Genomic DNA, 21,859 nt, shown 5'->3' with positions numbered 1-21,859 from the left:
AGTACGATTTTTTTATGTTTTTAAAGAATTATTTTATGCTCACCAAGCCAGCATTTATTTGATTCAAAATACAGCAAAAGCAACAATATTGTGAAATATTTTTACAATTTAAAAAACAGCTTATTCTATTCTGCTTATCTATTTAAATATATTTCAAAATGTAATTTATTCCTGTGGTGCGCAGCTGAATTTTCAGTCTTCAGTGTCACATGATCCTTCAGAAATCATTCTGATATGCTGATTTACTGTTCAAGAAACACTATTATTATTATCAATACTTAAAACAGTTGATTACTTTTTTCCAGGATTCGTTGATGAATAGAAAGCTTTTGTACCATTATACACTATACCATTCCAAAGCTTGGAGTCAGTATTTTATTTTATTTTATTTTGTGGGGATTATAAAAATTAATACTTTTATTTAGCCTGAAAAACTCTACTCAGCTGTTTTCAACATAATAATAATAAATGTTTTTTTTCAGCAGCAAATCATAATATTAGAATGATTTCTGAAGGATCAAAATACAGTTTTAAAATACATTCAAATAGGAAACAGTTTTTTTAAATAGTAAAAATATTTCACAATTTTACTGTTTTTGCTGTACTTTGGATCAAATAAATGCAGGCTAGGTCAAATCTTACTGTTCAAATACTTTTGACTGGTAGTGTATACATATAAAATATGTACACTGACACTTTAAAGTAAATGACAGCAAAAACATTATAATAAATAAACCCATGAAAACTGAAAATATTTGAGCTGGAGAGGTTCTAGAGAAATCTAGACATTTGTTTCATTCATTGACTGTAACATTCTGAAAGCTGCTGGTGATTGTTGGCATTGTGTTTCTAACAAAAATCCAGAGTGATGGGGAGAAAAAATCAATTATTCTTATTTAATTATTCAGTTATTATTATTAGTCATCAATTATTAATTTCAAACTTGTATGTCTTTTGCTCATCTTTGACACAAATATATGTTTAATAAAGCAAAATTCCATTTAGTCCATTTTACTGTAACGTTGACGCTTCAAAAGTTTATTGACATTGTAAAAGAAATCCTCAAGAATCAAGCAATTTACTTCAAGTCTTCTGTAAAGACACAATCGCTTTATATGAAGAACATTATGATTTATATGGATTTCTTTTATAATCTCATCATGAACTTTTTAAAGTGTCAAACCTTTGGTTACATGGATTTTCAAAGGAGGGACTGAAATCTCTCAGATTTCATTAAAAATATCTAAATTTGTCTTAAGTCTTTAAGTCTTATTAGTTTGAAATGATATGATGGTGAGTAACTGATGAAGATTTTCATTTCTGGGTGAACGATCCCTTTAAAGCAGCCTGGTTAACATCACATCCTCATCCTCAAAGAATGTCTTTGGTACACAGAGATTTCCACCTGACTTGACTGTTAATAACACCCCAGAAGAGCCTTTCAGTTTTATATTTGGCTGTAGAAAATAAAAACTGATTTCTTTAAAATGTCTGCAGACTGTCTAAAAAGTTTTGAGATCACATTCATTGACTTTTAGCACTCATACCTTCCAGTTATGAAAAAAAATCAATCATTAAAGGAGCACTTATTGCTTAGCTTGACCAAATACAGACACACAGAGTTACACAATACATCCACGAGATTGCGCTCAAAAACTGGTGCTCAACTATATGCATGAGGTCACAATCTATATGGTGTATTTTACTGATCTGAATGAATCTGGCTCCATAAAAACAGCACGTACAGCAAAACTGGATAACTCAACCCGAGGAACATGTACAGACTATATGCACAGACAAAAATACAATAGATACAATAGACATAGTTAGCGTCTTTCTGAGCTACATGTGTCCATGTTCTCTTAAAGGGATAGTTCACCCAAAAATAAAAATTCTGTCAATAATTACTCACCCTCATGTTGATCCTAACCTGTAAAACCTTTGTTTATCTTCAGAACACAAATTAAGTTATTTTTGATTAAATCCGAGAGCTCTCTGGCGGTAAGGCTATTACCACAATCAAGCCACAGAAACGTAGTAAGGACATCGTTAAAATGGTGGCTTGATCGTGGTAGGACCCTTGCTGTCTATGCAGGATTTTGAAGGACATGAGTGAGAGTAATTATTGACAGAATTGACATTTTTGGATGAACTGACCCTTTTAAGTCTCAAAGGTGCATGAATGAACTGTAAATACTACAGAAAAATATAATTGGATCTTCATCACGGCATCACCATCCTTTCAAATGTGCATAAAAACACACATCCTTATTACATTAATGCAGATGTGCTGTAGCTAACTTGGCCTTTGTACAAATGGCTTTTGCTGACTAACCCAGTTTTCTGGCTGTCCCTTCAGGCTCGCTCTTGGTCTCTGGAAAGAGAGTACAGTGAAGTCGCGAGCCGCGTTATGAAACCACGTCCACATAATCAGGTGAGTCTTTGCAGTTGCTGCTACAGCAATCAGCAGAATCTTATTCTTTTTAATTTTAATGTTTTCTTCAACTGATGAGTTGTTTGCAAACAAGTGCTTGGGGTAAATCCAATGTCGGTTGTAAAGAAACGTAGTGACTTGATACCTATAAAGATCCTTTTTTACCAAATATGGTAAACAGGACTGTTTCAGAGCAGTGGCACTTCCTGGGACAAACACTGCAGCACGTCATTATGTACAGTATTTGTTTCTGTGTTAATCTACACGTGAATATACAAGCATACAAGCAAGTCAGATATGTACATCTATAGACAACAGGCTATATACAGAAACAAGTCCAAAAGGCTTAAGTCCAGTTTGAAAAGCACATCAATGACACCAATCTGGCCATCTGTGGTTGTTTGGTGACTCACCAGATGAAGCATGGATGGTAAAGTTTGTCTGAGGTGGTCTTGCATGATGAGGAGGTATCTGTTCATGGACAACAGTGAAACAGCACCAATCGTTTCTGGTCCCTCGATTTTCCTGATTGAAGTAAACCTCCACACCGGATGTAGGTCCCTCGCTGTCCTCTCTAGATAAGTGGAGAGAGTGGATAGGCAGTGTAAAGATGATGAGAGTTTTGCTCTAGAGCTTGATGCCTTCTTGTTGACTGAGCTGGGATAGAGACTTTTTCACACGCAGCGCGGTGAGGCGAGCGCCTCCGTTGGCGTACCAGCACTCCCTCATGATCTTTGCCATCACACGCAGGGCCTGCGGGCAGGAGGAGAGAGATGCTATCACAGGTATAATTATTATTTAAATTATACACTTTCCCTAACCCTCTTTTGCATCTCTTGCATACATGCACAGAGAGAATGACTGCTAAAACTACTGAGCTTTCCCAGCCATATATTGCTGTTACCAATCATTTAATTATTCGGCATTGGTGAAAGTCGGGAAATCTTTATGTGTGTCCATATGCACTGACACAGTGTAAATCATGATGTCCGGTTCTGGATCTTTTGACTGAGCAAGTCAAAAAGACTCACAAAACACTCTTTGCACTCATGACTGGCAGTTTGAATCAGACTCAATGTGAATCGTTCAAAGTCTTTACTGAGTCTTTTTTTTTTTTTAATTCAAATTGAACTGGGAATTGTTACTACGATGACAATTTTGAGATTTACATCAGTCCATTTACTGTTGTTGATATGACAGCATGTAATTAAAGATAAATATTCATGAGTTAGTACTGATAACTAATACTCAAACTATTAACAGTTATTTTTGTTATTTGAAAAAAAGCTGAAATTAATATAAATATTAAAAGAAGAAGAAACATTTTGCCTTGGCAATTGAATAAAACTAAGTAAAATAAAATAAGTTGAAGTACTAAAATAACCAAAATTTAAATAGAATTAAAAATGATAGAAAAACTACTAAAAATGGCAAAAGCACCTTACAATAACAAAAAGAAGAGGCGATCTGAGAGAATCGCCGATGCGTTGCCGAAGCCGTGAAATATTTAGCATTCTAAATATATGGAGATTCACATTCCTGCTGTGTGAAATGAGTTCTGACTGAAACATACATTGGCGATGACCTACAACCAATGAGAGAGCAAGATACAGGGCAGTGGAAAGTTCGGGGAGGACTTTTTTGTGTTATTATTATTAAGCAATTAGACATGTACAAACAAAATGGCAATATCAGTATACTTTTTGCATTAGAAATTAGAATATACAGAACAGGTGCATGAAGAAATATAATATATATATAGAGAGAGAGAGTGAGAGATAGAGAGAGACACATACAATCAAAAAATAAATGAAAAAAAATGTGGCCAGGGTTTTTTCCTGTAAATCATTCTTCAAGGACAAAAGATTTATTGCATTTTTTTTCTTCAAAACTTTGAGGGCTTTTGTAGCTCATACAATTCACAAAACGTTGGTTTCACTTTCAAGTACTTAGATTTGTGTATATAAAATTTTCCCTGCAGAAGTAGGCTATGTTACAAAGTCGTCTTTGTTATTGTTTGTTCGGGGAGGACTTATTATAGACCACAATATCAGTTTGATCTTGCGTGATTTCCTTATCACTTCTCATGTGCGTTTGGTTATGAAATGTAGTTTGCAGACCAGACAGAGTTGTCGGCGATTCTTCCTATTGTAAAGTCATGCAGTGTGTAACCTCCTGTCGCCGCTCCATTGTGCAATGTGAACACAGCAGCAACTGAATCCCACCCCAGATAGTGTGCAGTGTAAAAACAACGATGATCTGATGATGTTGAAAATCATGCAGTGTGAACTCGGCATTAGCGAGACATGCAAAATATGCATAGCAGGGTGGCGCGAGGACTGGAATTGGGAACCGTGCTGGCTACATCATGTGTCATTCACCGGTGAGAAAACTTTATAGTACAGTTAGTAAATGTAATATAATACCAGGATGTAGGGTTTGAAATTAAAGGTGCTGTAGAGTATTTAGTAGAGTCAAAAACTTACATACAGCACCTTTAACTGTGGTTAGTGGTTTTCTAAATTTACTAGCCACTCATCATTTTCACTGGCCACAATTTTGTTGTTGGGAAATTATGTTTTATATGACTTAATACTGCATACAAAAATGTATTGATTTCCAGGTCATTTTTGACCTATTTAAACGGCATTTGATTTTTCCCTAACCATATTAAATGCATGCATCATCTTGTAACATTTGGACCAATCAGACACACAACTATTTGTTATATTTAACAAATAATCTCTTATGCCCCCTCACCTAACCAAAAGGCCAACTATGAGGGTCTGTGGACCCTTCCCCCCGAAATGCTTCTAACACCTAAGAAGGTAGAACAGGGCCCTGGTTTCATGGCAACCCATCTGATAAGACTTGTTTTATTGCTCAATGGAATGCGGGTAGAGCAACACTTCCTCTTAGGAAAGACACATTACGTCATAAAATGTAATCTTCTCTAATTAATTAATAGAAAAACCATTCTTTAAAGTAAACACATATCTTCATGGCATTGTGTATATTATTACTGTTCTTGTATATGTTTTTGTGTATTGTACACCATTTTATGCATGCTTATGATAGATCACTAGTTAATATCACTCTAGCTGTATAATGTTAAGTCTATCAATTCGTCTTCGGATGATCTAATTGAGAGTGAATATTACATGTTGATACCTACGCAACATATTAGTGTCTTAAGAATCTTTAGAAGTTTGTGCATTAACCCAGCTGAATTACCTATGCAAATTACCATGTCCAGAGACAAAGAATCGTAAAACTTTCCCTCCAAAAATCCAGGACTCCATTGGGTATTTGACACCCCAGAGGTGTGACCTCTATAGCAGGTAAAGCTCTCACTTCAGAGACGCCCCGGCAGTCTGCGGTTTTGTTAGATCCTAAGAGCATGTGAGCTAGAACTTCTTCTGGACACTTAAGTTTTGTGCCAGGCATTGCAGCCTTGTCTTTCCATTCAACCAAGCTCCTTGGACCTCAGCAGATCTCTTTCTTAGCTCTTTTTCCACTCACTACTTGCAAGAACATTTCTACCTCAGACCATCTTTGGAATTCATCACTCTTCAACCCGGAAGAACGTGATCAGGAGTCCAAAACTTTCAAGCCATTAAGACTTTCATCTGAGACTGCATTCCGGACACTCGACCCGACCAAAGGCAGTGCAACTATAACGTTTAACTAACAAAACAGAGGTTTAGTATAAGTTATAGACCCCATTATAAATGGTGCTGATGGTTTTACTCAGGTGGTTAAATGACTTTCTCCATAACTGCATTCTCTGGTTTTCCTGATGGTTTCATCCATCAACTCTCATTAGCCCTTTCCCATGTATGAGTGATTGTATGTTTGTTTGTTAGTTAGACTAGTCTGCATTAGTGTTTAGTTAATAAAAGTTGTGTGCACAAATTACATGAGTTTCTGATTCTGCCTTGCATATTAAATGTCACTTTACGATTTTGACCCATGCTCTAATGCATTAATAGGAAAGTATTTTCTGTGGCCAAGGAAATATCTTTCTTAGCGTTGATACAAACTTACACTGATTGTTCGCTGGACGGACAGATCAGCTGATGGCAATTCATTCTGCAAAAGTTATTACTGTCAGCCGATATAAATAATTGTAATTAATCATAATTAATTGTAATTATTTATATTCAATTCCCTTTTGAGCTTATAAATTGTTACAATCTTTCATATCAAACTCTTAAATTTCTTAATAATTTCACTTAATATAGTAAGATAATATAGGGCTGTTACCAATCATATGAAATTAGTATCTACAAAATCGATCTTTCCACTGCAGGAGAAACAGAAGTTACCGGAGCGGCATTCAGATGCATTTACACCGACAGTTCAATGTAGCTGAAATATAGCTATATACGAATGCATTTACACTGCATGCAAAATTATAACAGCATAAATAATGTTGTGAGCTCAGTGTTTTAAAATATATATATTTTTAATATACAAATATGAAATGTTGGAAAAAAATGCAAAGATAAGCGACTATGAAAGTAAACCGCCAGTAGGTGGCAGCAAGTGACTTAATGAGTCATTGAAGCATGCCTTCAAACGATTCGTTCAGACCGCTGATTTAGTCAAGAATGAAGCAAGTGCCTGTCCTTATGAATGGATCACTGAATCATTGACTCAAATGATTCAAAATTCAAAAATGCCAATCATTTATTAAAATACTGCCGTGTGTTGCTCAAGACTGTTCTGCTGTGATCTTTGTTTGGAACTATTTTCATTAACCAAATGGAGCAAAAACAGTCCACGTTGACAATATATCCTTTCAATAAAAAAAATAAATATATATATATATAAATATAAAGGTTATATTTTTAAATATTTAATTTAAAAATATAACCATTTGTTTTAACTCTTGTATGAAATGTCAAATTTGCAATCGTGGTTTTTAGGGAACTTCCCTCTCTTGGTCGTGTCATGTTGGTCGTAACAAGGCTGTATGTTATAAATATAAAAACTAAGGTACATTTTTATGTTTCTTCTGTGTGCAGTTGCGTTCATTTGTTTTGATTTCTCCACAAGATTTTCTCACATAGACTGCGTGAGCTTCAACTGTCGTGACCTTGTAGTTACTGATTATCCATTATCAATCGCCGTTTACATGGAATGTAATACAATCAGAACCATTCTCGCCGAAATTTCGGTGCAATAGATGATTTAATCAGATTAGTTGTCTGGTCGGACAAGTAAAATTATCTTATTTCACTTGCTCCTTCAAAAAATCACCTTGTCCCGGACAAGCATTAATGCCGAGTAGAGGTCTGTATTCCCGCGGTTCCCAAGGGAGAGATTTCTTGCGATGTGGGATTAAATTCCCGAATAATACGCGGTAGCGGTTGGTAACTCTGGTGTAATTTGAACGGGAGCGGGCGGTCTAACAATATCCTGTTCCCGACATCCTTTCAGAACAGCATATGTGAGCTTTATTCTCATTGACCACCAGTACAGCCTGCACTCATGACTGTTATGCACACGCTGCACACATGAACCAGTGCTTTTTGCATCACGTGTTTTATTTGCGGGGTCTGTGCGCGCAGCATGTGCTTAACAGTCCTCAGAGCAGGCTGCAGGTCCTCAGACAGTACAGGCAGGTTATCGATGAGTGACAGAGCAGAATAAGGATGGAGCAAAGTGTGGATGTGCTGTCCTTGAAGAATGTTCAACTCGTTTTTTAAAAATATTTTGAATAGCCTATAAATTGAAATGACAGATGTCGTATTTATCTATTTTTCTCTGAGACACTTTTCCTACTGTGTTAACAGCAAAATGTTAAACGAATTTAGTATTTTGACAAGACAAATAAAAGAGCTAATAGGCTATTTTGTACAACCTACATTTTTTTGCTCTGTAACACTTTTTTCCTATTGTGTTGTAAATGATAAACAAATTGTATCCTGACTAGACGAATAAAAATAAATACATTTTTGTACAACATTTTTATTTTCTTTTGTACAACATTTTTATTTTCTCTGTGACACTTTTTTTCCTACTGCGTTGGCAGCAAAAAGTTAAAAAATTTTGTGTCTTAAGATTTTGCTGTCAATAAATTCAAGACTCTTGACAAGACGAATAAAATAACAAATACAATTTTGTGCAGACTACACTTTTATTTGTTAGTCTGTCTCTTTTTCTTTTAGGAGCGGAAATGTGATATTCTGGAAAAGAGATCTACATTTAGGGGGAACGGTCGGGTCGGGTCGGGAAGAAACTTATTCTATGCAGACAGCGGGTGAACAAAGAGTGAATATATGGCGGGAGCAGGTGAGTGTGGAATATAACCTCACAGTAAAAAGTCGAGCTCTGTTACTCTATATAAAATTCAGCCTGCTAAAGTGGCTAGTGAGAGTAACCGTTACCCACCACAGCTGAAATCCACCCGAATTTGGCGGGTGTCAAGCCAGTAGCCCCTCACTGCTGGATCCACATCTAGGGGGTGGAGATGGATAGGTTTAGGGGTGGGGATGGGTGAGTTTAGGGATCAGGGGGTGGAGACGGGTAGGTTTAGGTATATGTAAGGTGGGAGGAGTTGGATCTAGATCCAACCATGCCCCCTGGATCTTGTGTTCTACAGTGAGGTCCATCTCTGTCAAGCTCTGCCAGGATGGAAGATCAGGTTGTTGATGTTTGTCTGCGCTGATGACGTACCCTGTCTGCGTGAACAGGGTGCGCAGAAGTATGCTAATACATACGTTGACAGGCAGATAGGAATAGTAAAGGCTAGAAGGGATACGTATGGCGCTACTGGGCATGCGCACATCAATACAGCGTAATTTTTGTCACACTGTACAACAATAGTTTCTATTTTTTAATTCCTGTAAGGGGTAGGGTTAGGGTAGGTGTAGAAGTTAATAAAACACAATCTAATAGGTAAACAATTAATTTCATTGTTCATTTCCGGTTGGAGCTGTATCCCTTCTAGCCACAACCGGTAGAAACCCCATTTAAAACGCTCGGACTGAGTGTTTGGATTGGACGAACATTTCTTGGTCCTACGCCTTCCACAAAATATATAAATACATTTAGACAACTTAACTTAATGATTGCTATTGGGATGTGTAGAGACTTTCAACCAGCATAACAAAAAATGTTTCAAAAGACAATCACCTTTAAGCACCTTAGATGAAAGAAATCATTGCATTTAGTCGCTTTTGAAAATCCTGAACATTTAGTTGGGTTTTTAATGCAGAGAGCATGAAGCATCTGCTGTGGCCTTCTCTCATCCTTTTCATCACACATCACCGTCTAGACAGCTTTTTCTATTAAACACACCTGTGCATACAGAAAAACGAATGAATGAACTTTAACTCAGGTGAACTCAGAGTTTAATAAGCTTTTGAAACAGATGGACTTTCAGAAAGTAATCCACGTGAATCAGCACTTTGAAGGAGCGAGCACTATTGTTGCTCTCGATATGGCCTCCAATGTGGTGGACGGCTTACGTATATCGACCCATAGAAACAGCTGCTAAGAGGGCGTCTACCTATACATATCTATGGGGACATGCCCATGACTGGTGACGATTTGCCCTAGCATAGATCCTGCCCTGAATGAGCCACACACAGTCCACCATATTTAAATCATTGGCTAAAACAGCTAGTGATATGTGTCAGCTACGTAAACATAATAGCTGTTATACGCAGTGGATTATGATTTTATTCATAAAGGGAATGTGTCCAAGAAAATAACTAACTTTGTATATGTTTGCGCAAATCATCACGAGACTGCTTTGCAAACAAGGGTCATTAAAACGCAGGACTTGCAGGAAGTTGATTCTCAAAGATGGATCAATACCAACTGTTTGTGATCCAACTTCACATTCAGGACACATAAGTACCTCACTTTGTATTTTGTTAATGTTTGCAAATCACCTTTTTGAATGTGCCTTTTAACACCGGAGCTATGTTATTTTTATTTTTAACCCGAAAATGCTCACCATCAGTATAATTAATAAGCGCCCCTTAAAAAAAAAAAAAACTTCTTAAAAATAAGTAATGACATAGTTCTAGTCTCTGTGAATACAGTCAGAGACAATAGTAGCTTTAGCCACATTAGCCGTACAGCCAGGATTGGGAGGGTTACTTTTAAAATGTATTCCATTACAGTTACAAATTACTTCATTAAAAAATATTCAGTAACGTAATCAAGTACCACAATATAAATACGGTAAAAGTACCACAATATAAAAGTAATGTAATCTGATTACTTTTGGATTACTTCAAGTCACATATGTAAATAAAGTCAAAAAGGCAACATCAAAGCACTTTTATTTAATTATGACTTTACAAATAAAACTAATAACAACTATAGTAAAAAGTATTTGAAACTATTACAAATCGTGTCTTGTTTCACCATGTAGATATTACAGCCTGTATGTATGTATATATGCAGACATCTAGTGGCTATACAGTTTAATATTACAATTTTATTATTATTTTTTTATTTATTTCTTTAACATGTACAAGGAAAAAATAAATATAGTTTATACATAAAAAATAACACCATATACATATTAGTCTATTTTAAAATAAGCCTACATGTTGAAATGTATGTGAAATGCTGTGATCTTTATTTCATTGACTGATCCTGGGTGTGGGGATGTGTTAAAAGAGACACACACTCAAAAACAGCGTGTTTTTGCTCCTACCCAAAAAGGGAAATTTTGGTATAATGGTATAATAAATGATATGTGGGGTATTTTGAGCTGACACTTCACAGACACATTCTGGGGACTCCTGAGACTTAAATTACATATTGTAAAAAGAGGTATAATATGTCCCCTTTAACCTGATAACGTTTGCCAGAGCGACGGCGCACTGAAGCGTTTTTTTCCCCACTAGTTTAATGTTTATGAATGAATTTAACGTGAAAGAATATCATTAATCTTGACAAACTATATATCATTCTGAAGGTCTAAGCCTCATGCATCGACGACAGATCGCTGTTTTTCGATGGAAAATTTATAAGGAATGTATTTGCTACATTTGTGTAAGCAGTACACATCAAAACATGCAGAATAAAAAAGCAGTACGTACCAGATTCATTGTAATAACGAGCCACAAACGCGTCCACTGCTGAAATCCCAGTTTAGTTAGAGAGGTAAGGGTCCACACAACAACATCCCAGCGAGCACTTTTAGTCCAGTGAAACAATAACGTTGTAATAAGGATGAATATTCCTTTGTTTACGTTTCATTTCTTCGGGAGAGTTATTGTTCGCGTAAATTACACTCAAAAACAGCGTATTGGTGGTAAAAAAACAACACGGTGTTGTAGCATACAGTTTTACAAACAGAATGAGACTGTCCACGGAAAAAAAAGTCTAAGATAAGCGGAATATAGTTTATTTGAATTTGGCGCACTCTCCTGAAAGCGTGACGCACGCTGTGACGCAGCTGTCATCTGAGCGAGGCGTAACTTAGCGATCTGCTTTATCCATAAAAAACTTTATTTTTTTCTTTTACATTTTTGTGTGTGGGGAATGTGGCTGTATCTGCATGATTATCATATGTATGGACGCACATCAGCGTGTTTATTACCGACTCTATGACGGCTATCATTGTGATTCATTGATCAGCTATTATTGATTATATGGCCCATCTGTATGATTATCATCTGAATGGAAGCACATCAGCGTGCGATTACTGACTGTATGACCATGTCTGCCAATATCACTTCATGTCTGGCAATCAGAATACTTCAGTATACATACTATATACAAAGCATTTTTTTTCTATTTTTTTTCCCTTTTTTATTACTCAAATAATTATTTTTTTATTTTTTAGTGCTCAAATAAATCACTTATATGATGTCTAAAATTCTGTCTATTATTTTATAATTGAAAAACTATGCAGGAATATGTATAATGACTGAAATAGCTTGTATAATTCTGCAATCCATTTGGTGGTTATTTTTCCTCAAACAGGGGGGTGGGGGGACTATAAATAGTTTCAGAAAAAATATTGCAGGAATCTCATTTTTCATGGTATCTTCTTCAAATTTGAAATATAAACTCATATGACATGTGGCATTCAATCCATTACCTTGGATTGCTCCAGGACTTATTTCATGTATTTGTATATGAAATAAAAAAACATTCAGTGTGGAAAAATATTTTTCAAGGCACGTCAGTGTCTATAACTTTTTATCTTTTTGAGCATTATCAACTCTGCATGATGGATAGTAAAGCCTAGAGTGTCTTCTTTCCAAAGATACCTAATTTGTTTGTGTAGCACACTTCGTCACGAACTGTTACCATTTTAATTTAGGTAGGTTATTTTCACCTGTGAGACCCAAAATGGGAGGCGAAGGTTAACAGGTTAACTAAAACTGGAATTATAAAAATAGTTTTCATTAACTGAAATCAAGCTGAAACAAGATAAGTATTAGATGGAAAACTTGCTGAAAATTAAAAATGTTGCCTTGGCAACTAATCAGAAAACAGCCTTTTAATATTGGTGTTACGGCTGGTGCTGTTTTGTGGTGTTGTTTGTTGTTTTTTCTCTTGACTTTTTGTTTCTCTGTTGTTTGTCTTTACTTTTACTTTTTTAGTGCTACGCCATTGGTCCTGCTCCCTGCCAATCATCGTTGGAGGAGATGATGTCATAATGATGTCCTAATTAGTGACCAGCTGGATCTATAAAAGGAAGACTCTGAGACAATGTGGAGATGTGAACACCGCAAAGGAGACGCAGAGGGGTTTAGCTGCTCGGTTTTTCGAGGAAGCAGCGAGTTTGGATTTGACAAACGCAGATCAAAAGGACGAAACAGTCGAAAGAATCGCTCGAGATACACTCGGCGTTGGTAGGAGTGATGACAAAGTCTCATCGATTACTCGTTCTTTAATGATGAGAAGACAAGGAGCTACATTGAAAGAGATGGGAAAACACGGAAAAGCAGTGATAGCAGCGGCGGGTAGGCAAAGCTGTGCTGTGAATGGGCCAGAATGGGGAGAATCTGATGAGACTGAGAGTGAAGATCATATGGAGTTTAATCAGGAAATGAATAGACAAGTAGATAAATGGGGAAGTGCGACTGTAAAAGTGGGGTCAAAGAAATTTAAAAAGATTATGAGCAATTCTGATGAAAGGAATGGTAATATGGAGGGGGAGGATGCTGAATTCAAGGTAATACTTAGATTTAGTGAAGAAAAAGGAGTACATGACATGAGTCCAGTGAAGTTGACTACAATATTGAAAAATCAGATTGGAGATGTCAATTTGGCTAAAGTTTTGAGAGATGGGAATTTACAAATGATGTGTATAAATGAAGAACAAAGAGAAAGGGTTTGTAGAATGAAAGCGATAGGAAGACATAAAGTGATAAGTGTGAGTCGTGTGGAGAAGAGATACATGCGGAATAGAGGGGTGATTTGGGGGATACCTGTTGATGTTAATGTGGATGAAATAAAAGCAAACTTGAAAGGAGGAAAATTGAAAAATGTAAGCAGATTACAAAATTTTAAAAATGGGAGAAGACAAGACAGTGAAAGTGTGCTGCTGGAATTTGAAGATGAAATGCTTCCAAACAAAGTAACATTAGGATACGTGTCATATAATGTGAGAGAGTATGTCCCTAAACCTTTGAGATGTTTTAACTGCCAGAAGTTTGGGCATACAGCTATGAATTGTAAAGAGAAAAGGTGCGCTAGATGTGGTGAGGAAAATGAGTATGAGAAATATAGGAGAGAAGTACAACTGAAATGCTGTAACTGCGGAGGGATTCACAGTGTGGCGTATGGAGGATGTGAAGTGATGAAGAGGCAAGGTAGAGATTCAGCAGATTAGAGTACAAAATAAGATCTCATATGCAGAGGCTGTTAAGATGGTAAACTACAGGGATGAGAGAATGTTAGGCAAGACAAATGGAAAACTGAACAATAATCATCAGGAACAGACAAAAGATGTCTATAACTTAATTAAATAATTTGTCAGAGGCGGGAAAGCGGGGGAGGGAAGAGACTAGAGATGCATATCCAGAAGCACTAAGAAGAAAGGAAAGTACAGAGGATGCTATGGATACCCCATTTACATTAAGAGAAATGAATCGTGCAATAGATAAGTCAAAAGTAACTGCCCCAGGAAAAGACCAGATATGCTATAGTATGTTAAAGCATTTAGGATTTTTAACTCAAATTAAACTTTTAGGATTATATAATAAGGTCTGGGTAGAAGGCAGATTACCTATAAATTGGAAAGAGTCTATTATTATACCTATAGCAAAACCAGGTAAGGACCCTACAAATCCAGCGAACTATAGGCCTATTGCTCTCACGTCGCATGTTGGGAAAATAATGGAAAGGATGATTGTAGAAAGAATGACTTTTTATGTAGAAAATAAGGGTCTTTTATTGCTTTATCAGAGTGGTTTTCGGAAAGGACGGGGAACAATGGATCCTGTGGTTTGTTTGGAAACTGAAATTAGAAAAGCTCAAATAAAAAAGGAGTCTGTTATGGCAGTTGTTTTAGATGTAGAAAAGCCTATGATATGGTATGGAAAGAGGGATTATTGATTAAATTATATAAAATTGGTATTAAGGGAAGAACTTTTAATTGGATTAAAAGCTTTTTATATGAAAGGTATATTCAGGTTAAAATTGGTACTTCAATGTCCAATAAATTTAGAGTGGAAAATGGGACTCCACAGGGTAGTGTGATAAGTCCGTTGCTTTTTTCTATCATGATAAATTATGTATTTTGTAAAATAAAGTATGATATCGGGAAGTCACTGTTTGCTGATGATGCGGCCCTTTGGAAGAATGGCAAGAGTTTAACACTAATTCAAGAGAAAATGCAGGAAACTGTAAGAGTGATTGAAGAATGGTCTTATTCATGGGGTTTTAAATTTTCAGCAGAGAAGACAAAGATGATGGTTTTTACTCTGAAGAGGGCTAAGGACGCGAGGATTTTGATGTATGGAAAACAAATTGAACAGGTAAATAACTTTAGGTTTTTAGGGGTAATATTTGACTCCAAAATAAACTGGGCAGAACATGTAAGAAAAGTAGAGGAAAAATGCAAGAAGATTTGAAATATAATGAGGTGCTTAATTGGGTCAGAGTGGGGCGCTAGCAAAAGGGCATTGAGAGATGTATATGTTGCTTTAATGAGACCAGTGATAGAATATGGAAGTGTAGTGTTTAGATCAGCGTCGAAAACATCATTAAAGAAACTAGAAGTTCCTCTTCAGGAACTCGAGCTGCGTCAAACGACGCTTTGGGGAACGCCTACAGCGTAACCGGCTCTGAATACCAATCAAATCTGTCCAGAAATGGGAAGGGACGTCACGGGCGAGGTGACGTAATGACCAGCTGGTACAAAAGCACGTGCGGTGAAACCGGCATCAGCTTTTTGTCATTCAGCGAAGCGCTCTGTGACTGGTGAGTCCTTTTTACCGTTGTCTGTCTGTTTGTAAACATGTCAAAGCGAAGTGGAAAAAAAGAAAAAAAAAACTAAAAGGGGAGAGGAGTGAGGCACAATACGGGTTGTGTGTTCCTCCGTGCAAACGCTATTTGTGTGTGGAGGATACACACAGTCTGTGTGTGCTTTGCTTGGGAGCGAGGCATGCGGAGGCAGCCCTCGAGGGGGCTGACTGTCCGCACTGCGAGGGTTTTCCTCTGCATGTGCTTCGCTCCTGAAAGGCTCTTTTCTCCGGAGAGGGCTCTTTCACCAGCGTTCCCCGCGGCAATGACCCGCTTCCGCTGAGGCGGAGCGGAGACGGAGTTCGTGGGGTTCGCAACGGGATCTGGTAGAGGGATCGGAGACGAGCGAGTCTCTTTCTCCATCCGCACCTGCCGGATCCCGCGACCGCTCCCCGAGTCCGGAAGCACGCGTGGCGGTTTCTTCCCCTCGGGCAGCAGCATCGGCGCTTTTCGCATCTTCCTCCGAGGAGGTTGACATGGGAGGCGTCGAGCATGTTGCACCCACTCTGTCGTCCCATATGAGGAGCCTGTGGTATGTTTTGTCGAACTGCAGAGAGGGTTATACTGCGTTCTCTGCGGTTTCAGACTCGCCTCCACATCTGAGCCTGCCTTTTTTTCCCCGACCTCCACACTGAGGTGTCGAGGTTGTAGGGAAAATATTTCGGCCCGCCTCTTCGTCCGCTCATTCTATTACTTCGGTAGTGTAATGGGGACGAGTGACCGCGGTTACAGAGCGATGCCACGGGTGGAACAGACGCTTGCGAGCTATCTGTCCCCTGACGCTGTGTCGTCTCTGAAGGCAAAGGGTACGCGACAGCAGGTCGGGCTGGCTTATGTCTGCACATCATGGTGGCATGCCAGGCTGACCTGCTCAAGGAGTTGGATGAGGGCAGGGGATTAGTGCGGAGCACATCCGTGAACTCCGCAAAACCGCTGATTTGTCTCTCCGCGCCGCCAGGGAGACCGTCAAGGCGATCTATGGCAGCCCTGGTGGCGGCGGAGAGGCATCTTTGGTTGACCCTGTCGGATTTATAGAAAACCGTGACAGGGCCTTCCTTCTGGACGCCCCACTTTGCCGTCTGGCCTTTTTTGGTTTGGGAGGCAGGTGGCGGCATTCCAGCGGTTTCTCCCTCGCCGCTCTCTAGGTCATGGGGCTGCTGGGCGAGAGCAGCCCCTGCCGCGTGCTGGCTCCTCGTATAGGCAAGCTTGCCCCCGCGGGAGCGGGTTGGGGCGGTAAGAAGGGTGCGCGGTCAAAGACCTCCCAGCAAAAGGGCGAAGAGGTCTTCGGCCAAGAAGCCCTGATGTGAGTGGGATCAGGGCTTATGAAGGTAGATCGTCTGCCAACGAGGACTGGTCTGATAGACAGGTAAGTATCTCAGATCAAGTCCGAGGACTGGTTTGACACGTAGATCTAAAAGACGCATACTTCCATGTCTCCGTCCTTCCCACTCACAGGAAGTTCCTGAGGTTTGCTTTTGGGGGCAAAAGCTTACCAATATCGGGTACTTCCCTTCGGCCTAGCACTCTCACCCCACACTTTTACGAGTGTGTGGGCGCCGCGTTAGGTACAGGGCGCCCGCATACTCAATTACATCGACCTTTGGTTGATTCTCGCTCTATCAGAGCGGAGGGCGGCTCAATATTGAGGTGTTGTTCTCGCTCACTTAAAAGTGTTGGGGTTAAGACTGAACCCCAAGGAAAGTGTGCTTTCTCCGTTACAGAGAACCACTTATATGGGGGTGGTGGGGATTTGACCACGTTGCAGGCACGTATGTCTCCTGCTCGGATCGAGTCAATCCTCACGAAAGTCAGGAGGGTGAAAGAAGGCCAGTCACTCACTGTCAAGCAGTTTCAGATACTGCTGGGTCTGGTGGCAGCTGCGTCCAACGGGATACCTTTTGGCCTGCTGTACATGAGACCCCTACAGTGGTGGCTCAAGACCAAGGGGTTCTCCCCGAGGGGAAACCCGCTTCGCACGATCAAGGTCACGTGGCGGTGCCTACATGCCTTGGACATGTGGAGACAACCTTGGTTCTTGTCCCAGGGCCTGGTGTTGGGAGCTCCTTGTCGCCACGTACGCTAGCGACGGACGCATCCCTCACCGGTTGGGGAGCGGTCATGAGTGGCCACCCTGCCCACGGTCGGTGGAGGGGTCATCATCTCGCCTGGCACTTCAACAGGCTCGAGATGCTGGCCGTGTTTCAGGCTCTGAAATACTTTCTCCCAGACCTAAGAGGTTGCCATGTGTTAGTTTGCACCGACAACACATCGGTGGTCTCTTATAGCAACCACCAAGGAGGTCTGCGGTTCGCGCCCCCTGTACAGACTGGCACACCAGATCCTTGTGTGGGCTATGAGGCCGAGCTCTCCTGGTTGGTCGAGCTGGCATTGCTCCCCTCAACTTTGAGGGTCACCTTTGAGCATGCCGCTCCCTTCTGAGCGTCTGAGTCCCTCTCATGGAGAGAGTTAAGTGCTCCGCTCTCCAGAGCTCTGCCTTGGTAAAGCTAGCATTGCTCCCCTCACTATGAGGTCACCTACGAGCATGCTGCTCCCTCCCGGCTCTCCTGTTGGTCGAGCTGGCACTGTTCCCCTCAACTTAGAGGGTCACCTTGAGCATGCCGCTCCCTTCTGAGCATCTGAGTTAGTATCTCAATGGGGAGCAGACACCCTGTCAAGGCAGGGGCTGTTATCCGGGGAATGAATGCTTCACACCGAGGTGGTGAAGCAGATCTAGAGAGGGTTGGCCAGGCTCAGGTGGACCTCTTCGCTACTCAGGCAGCGCAATGTCCCCTCTGGTACTCTCTACGTCATCCAGCTCCGAGGGGCTGGATGCCGTGGCAGACGTGGCCGAGGCTTCGTCTTTATGCCTTTCCCCCGATTGCTCTGCTCCCCGGAGTTCTGGAGAGAGTGCGCCGGGACGGACACCGGCTGCTATTGGTAGCCCCGTTCTGGCCGGGCCGAGTATGGTTCTCGGACTTGATTTTCCTCCTCGACGGCTCCCCATGGGAGGTTCCAGGAGGCACCCTTGTGCACCCCTGCCCGGAGTTATGGAAGCTGTGGGTGTGGCCCCTGAGGGGGCACAGCGGATAGCTTCCGGTCTCTCAACCGAGGTTGTTGAGACCATTCTCCAGTCCAGAGCTCCTCTACGAGGAAACTGTACGCCCTGAAGTGGAGACTCTTCACTTCATGGTGCGGAGATCGCCAGCTCGACCCAGTTAACTGCCCAGTAGGTAAAGTGCTGGAGTTCCTGCAGGCTCGACTCTCCGCATGGTTAGCCCACTCCACCTTGAAGGTCTATGTGGCTGCAATTTCTGCTTACCACACCCTTCTTGGTGATTTGACAGTGGGCGCACAACCCCTAGTTACATGTTTCCTCCGTGCTGCACTGAGGCTAAGGCCTCCGGTACGGTCCCGGGTCCCGCCTTGGGACTTGGCTGTGGTGCTGAACGCTCTCTGTAGGCCTCCCTTCGAGCCTATCGAGGAGATCTCAGATCGCCATCTCACTCTGAAGACCGTGTTTCTTCTGGCGATGGCATCTCTGAAGAGAGTGGGGGACCTGCAGGCCCTTTCAGTGGCCCCTACCCATTTGGACTTTGCGCCTGGTATGGCCAAAGCCTTTCTATACCCTCGTGCAGGGTATGTCCCCAAGGTTCCTTCTGTCACACCACAGCCTGTCGTACTGCAGGTCCTTAGTCCTCCTCCCTTTCGGGAGCCTGACCAGCTGAAGCTAAACCGTATGTGTCCAGTGCGAGCACTGGACGCGTACGTCCACAGAGCTGCCATGTGGAGAAGGACGGACCAGTTGCTAGTGTGCTATGATCCTCCTAAGAGAGGTCTGCCTGCTTCCAAGCAGACCCTCGGTCGGTGGATTGTGGATGCCATTCACATGGCTTATGAGTTTTCTGACCTCCCCTCGCCGATGGGAGTCAGGGCTCATTCCACTAGGAGTGTGGCGGCCTCCAAGGCCTTTCTCGCAGTTGTCCCTATTCAGGACATCTGCAACGCTGCGGGTTGGTCCACGCCTCTGACCTTCGTCAGATTCTTGGCCTGGACATGCGAGCCACTCCAGGTTCTTCCGTTCTCTTGCCCTAGCTGTGCGCCTCTTTTGGACACACAGGGCAGGGGTGCGGAAGTCTGGAGCCGTTGGTATCTCGTTCCCCAAAGCGTTGTTTGACGCAGCTTGAGTTCCTGAAGAGGAACGTCTGGGTTACTTGTGTAACCTCAGTTCCTCGAGGGAACGAGACGCTGCGTCACGGGGCCACACTTCCGGCATCCCTGCCAGCGCTTGCTTCATTCTAGAAGCTGATGCCGGTTTCACCGCACGTGCTTTTGTACCAGCTGGTCATTACGTCACCTCGCCCGTGACGTCCCTTCCCATTTCTGGACAGATTTGATTGGTATTCAGAGCCGGTTACGCTGTAGGCGTTCCCCAAAGCGTCGTTTGACGCAGCGTCTCGTTCCCTCGAGGAACTGAGGTTACACAAGTAACCCAGACGTTATTCAAAATCAAGCATTGAGAATCTGCTGCGGGGCTATAAGGACCTCTCCAGCTTGTGCAGTTCAAGTGGAGATGGGTGAGTTACCTCTAAATTTACGATTCAAACAGTTGATGATGAATTACTGGGCAAACCTAAAAGGACATAATGAAAGAAGGCACCCTACAGTAAAGTATCTAAACCCATGTTGGGAAAGTACAAAGGGAAAGGTAGAATGTTTTGCTTGGGCATCTGGTAAAATCGCAATCGAAATGGAGTTACAGGGGAGAAAGTTCAGTGCTACTGTCCCTTATCCAATCACACCACCTTGGCTGTTTCCACCACTTATTGTTGATCTGCATTTACAAGAGGAAATAAAAAGACATAAAGGGAAGGGCAACTGGGCAGAGATAGTAGATGACAGACCAAGTTCTGTATATAAATCTTTTATAGCAGTATTCACAGATGGATCAAAGGATCCTAAGAGTGGTCTTACTGGGTTTGCATTCACTATTCCAGAGTTGAAGATAAGTATTAAAGAAAGAACTTCTGATCATTTAACAGTGTTTACGGTTGAGTTGTTAGCTATTTTAACGGCATCACAGTGGGTAGAACAAAATAAAATTGGCAAGGTTGTGATATGTTCAGATAGTTTATCTTCATTGATGTCTCTACAGTCTTTATCAATCAATAACAGACTTGATATTGTATATGAAATGTATGAAATTATATTCAGACTACAGCAAATAAAGATAGAAATCAGAATTATGTGGATTCCAGCTCATAGGGGGATTGAGGGGAATGAAGCTGCAGACGCGTTGGCTAAGCAAGCTCTGAAACATGATAGAATTATGAAAGTAGCATTTAGTAAAGCTGAAAGTAAAGCAAAAATAAGGAATAATATTATGAAGGACTGGCAGAAACAATGGGATGAAGGGAAGAAGGGACGTCATTTATACAATATTAAACAAGTGGTAGGGAGAATGAAATCAATAGGTAGACATACAAGAGAACATATAATTATTTCGAGGTTGAGATTGGGGCATACTGGGTTGAATAAAACAATGCATTTATTGAAAAAACATCCATCAGGTATGTGTGAGTGTGGAATAGATGAAGAATCAGCGGAACATGTGATTAGCCAATGTGTCAAGTATGAAAATGAAAGGATAAAATTAAGAGATGAATTAAAGAAATATGGAGTGAGCACATTAAATCTTAAAAACCTATTCAAAGTTTGAGATCAGATATATAAAGCTTTGTTTACTTTTTTGAAAGAAACTGGTTTAATGAAAATAATTTAACTGCTAGGGTTTTTTTTTTCTCTCCCTTAAAGGATTAGTTCACTTTTAAAAAAAACTTTTGCTGATAATTTACTCACCCCCATGTCATCCAAGATGTCCATGTCTTTCTTTCTTCAGTCAAAAAGAAATTAAGGTTTTTGATAAACATTTCTCCATATAATGGACTTCATTGGGACCCAAACGGTTCAAGG

The 21,859-nt window shown here is 40.6% G+C and overlaps 1 protein-coding gene across 2 annotated transcripts in view; it reads right to left on the bottom strand.

Annotated features, from left to right (window-relative positions):
• Positions 1-2,502: 2,502 nt before the first annotated feature.
• The window catches only part of LOC306846304 (TGF-beta receptor type-1-like), a 57,444-nt gene continuing 38,087 nt past the window's right edge, over positions 2,503-21,859 (bottom strand). The window contains exon 9 of one of the 2 annotated variants that reach the window (XM_079379581.1): positions 2,503-3,187. In XM_079379581.1, coding sequence (XP_079235707.1) covers positions 3,062-3,187 — 126 coding nt within the window. In that variant the 3' untranslated portion in view covers positions 2,503-3,061. Of the gene's footprint in view, positions 3,188-9,624; positions 9,743-21,859 lie in introns of those variants that run through there. The other variant, XM_079379582.1, reaches the window with a different exon arrangement.

Source organism: Barbus barbus (genome assembly GCF_936440315.1).
Source record: "Barbus barbus genome assembly, chromosome: 26".
NCBI lineage: Eukaryota > Metazoa > Chordata > Actinopteri > Cypriniformes > Cyprinidae > Barbus > Barbus barbus.
Note: the sequence above shows the minus strand (reverse complement) of the source record. Positions and strands in the feature narration are given on the sequence as shown.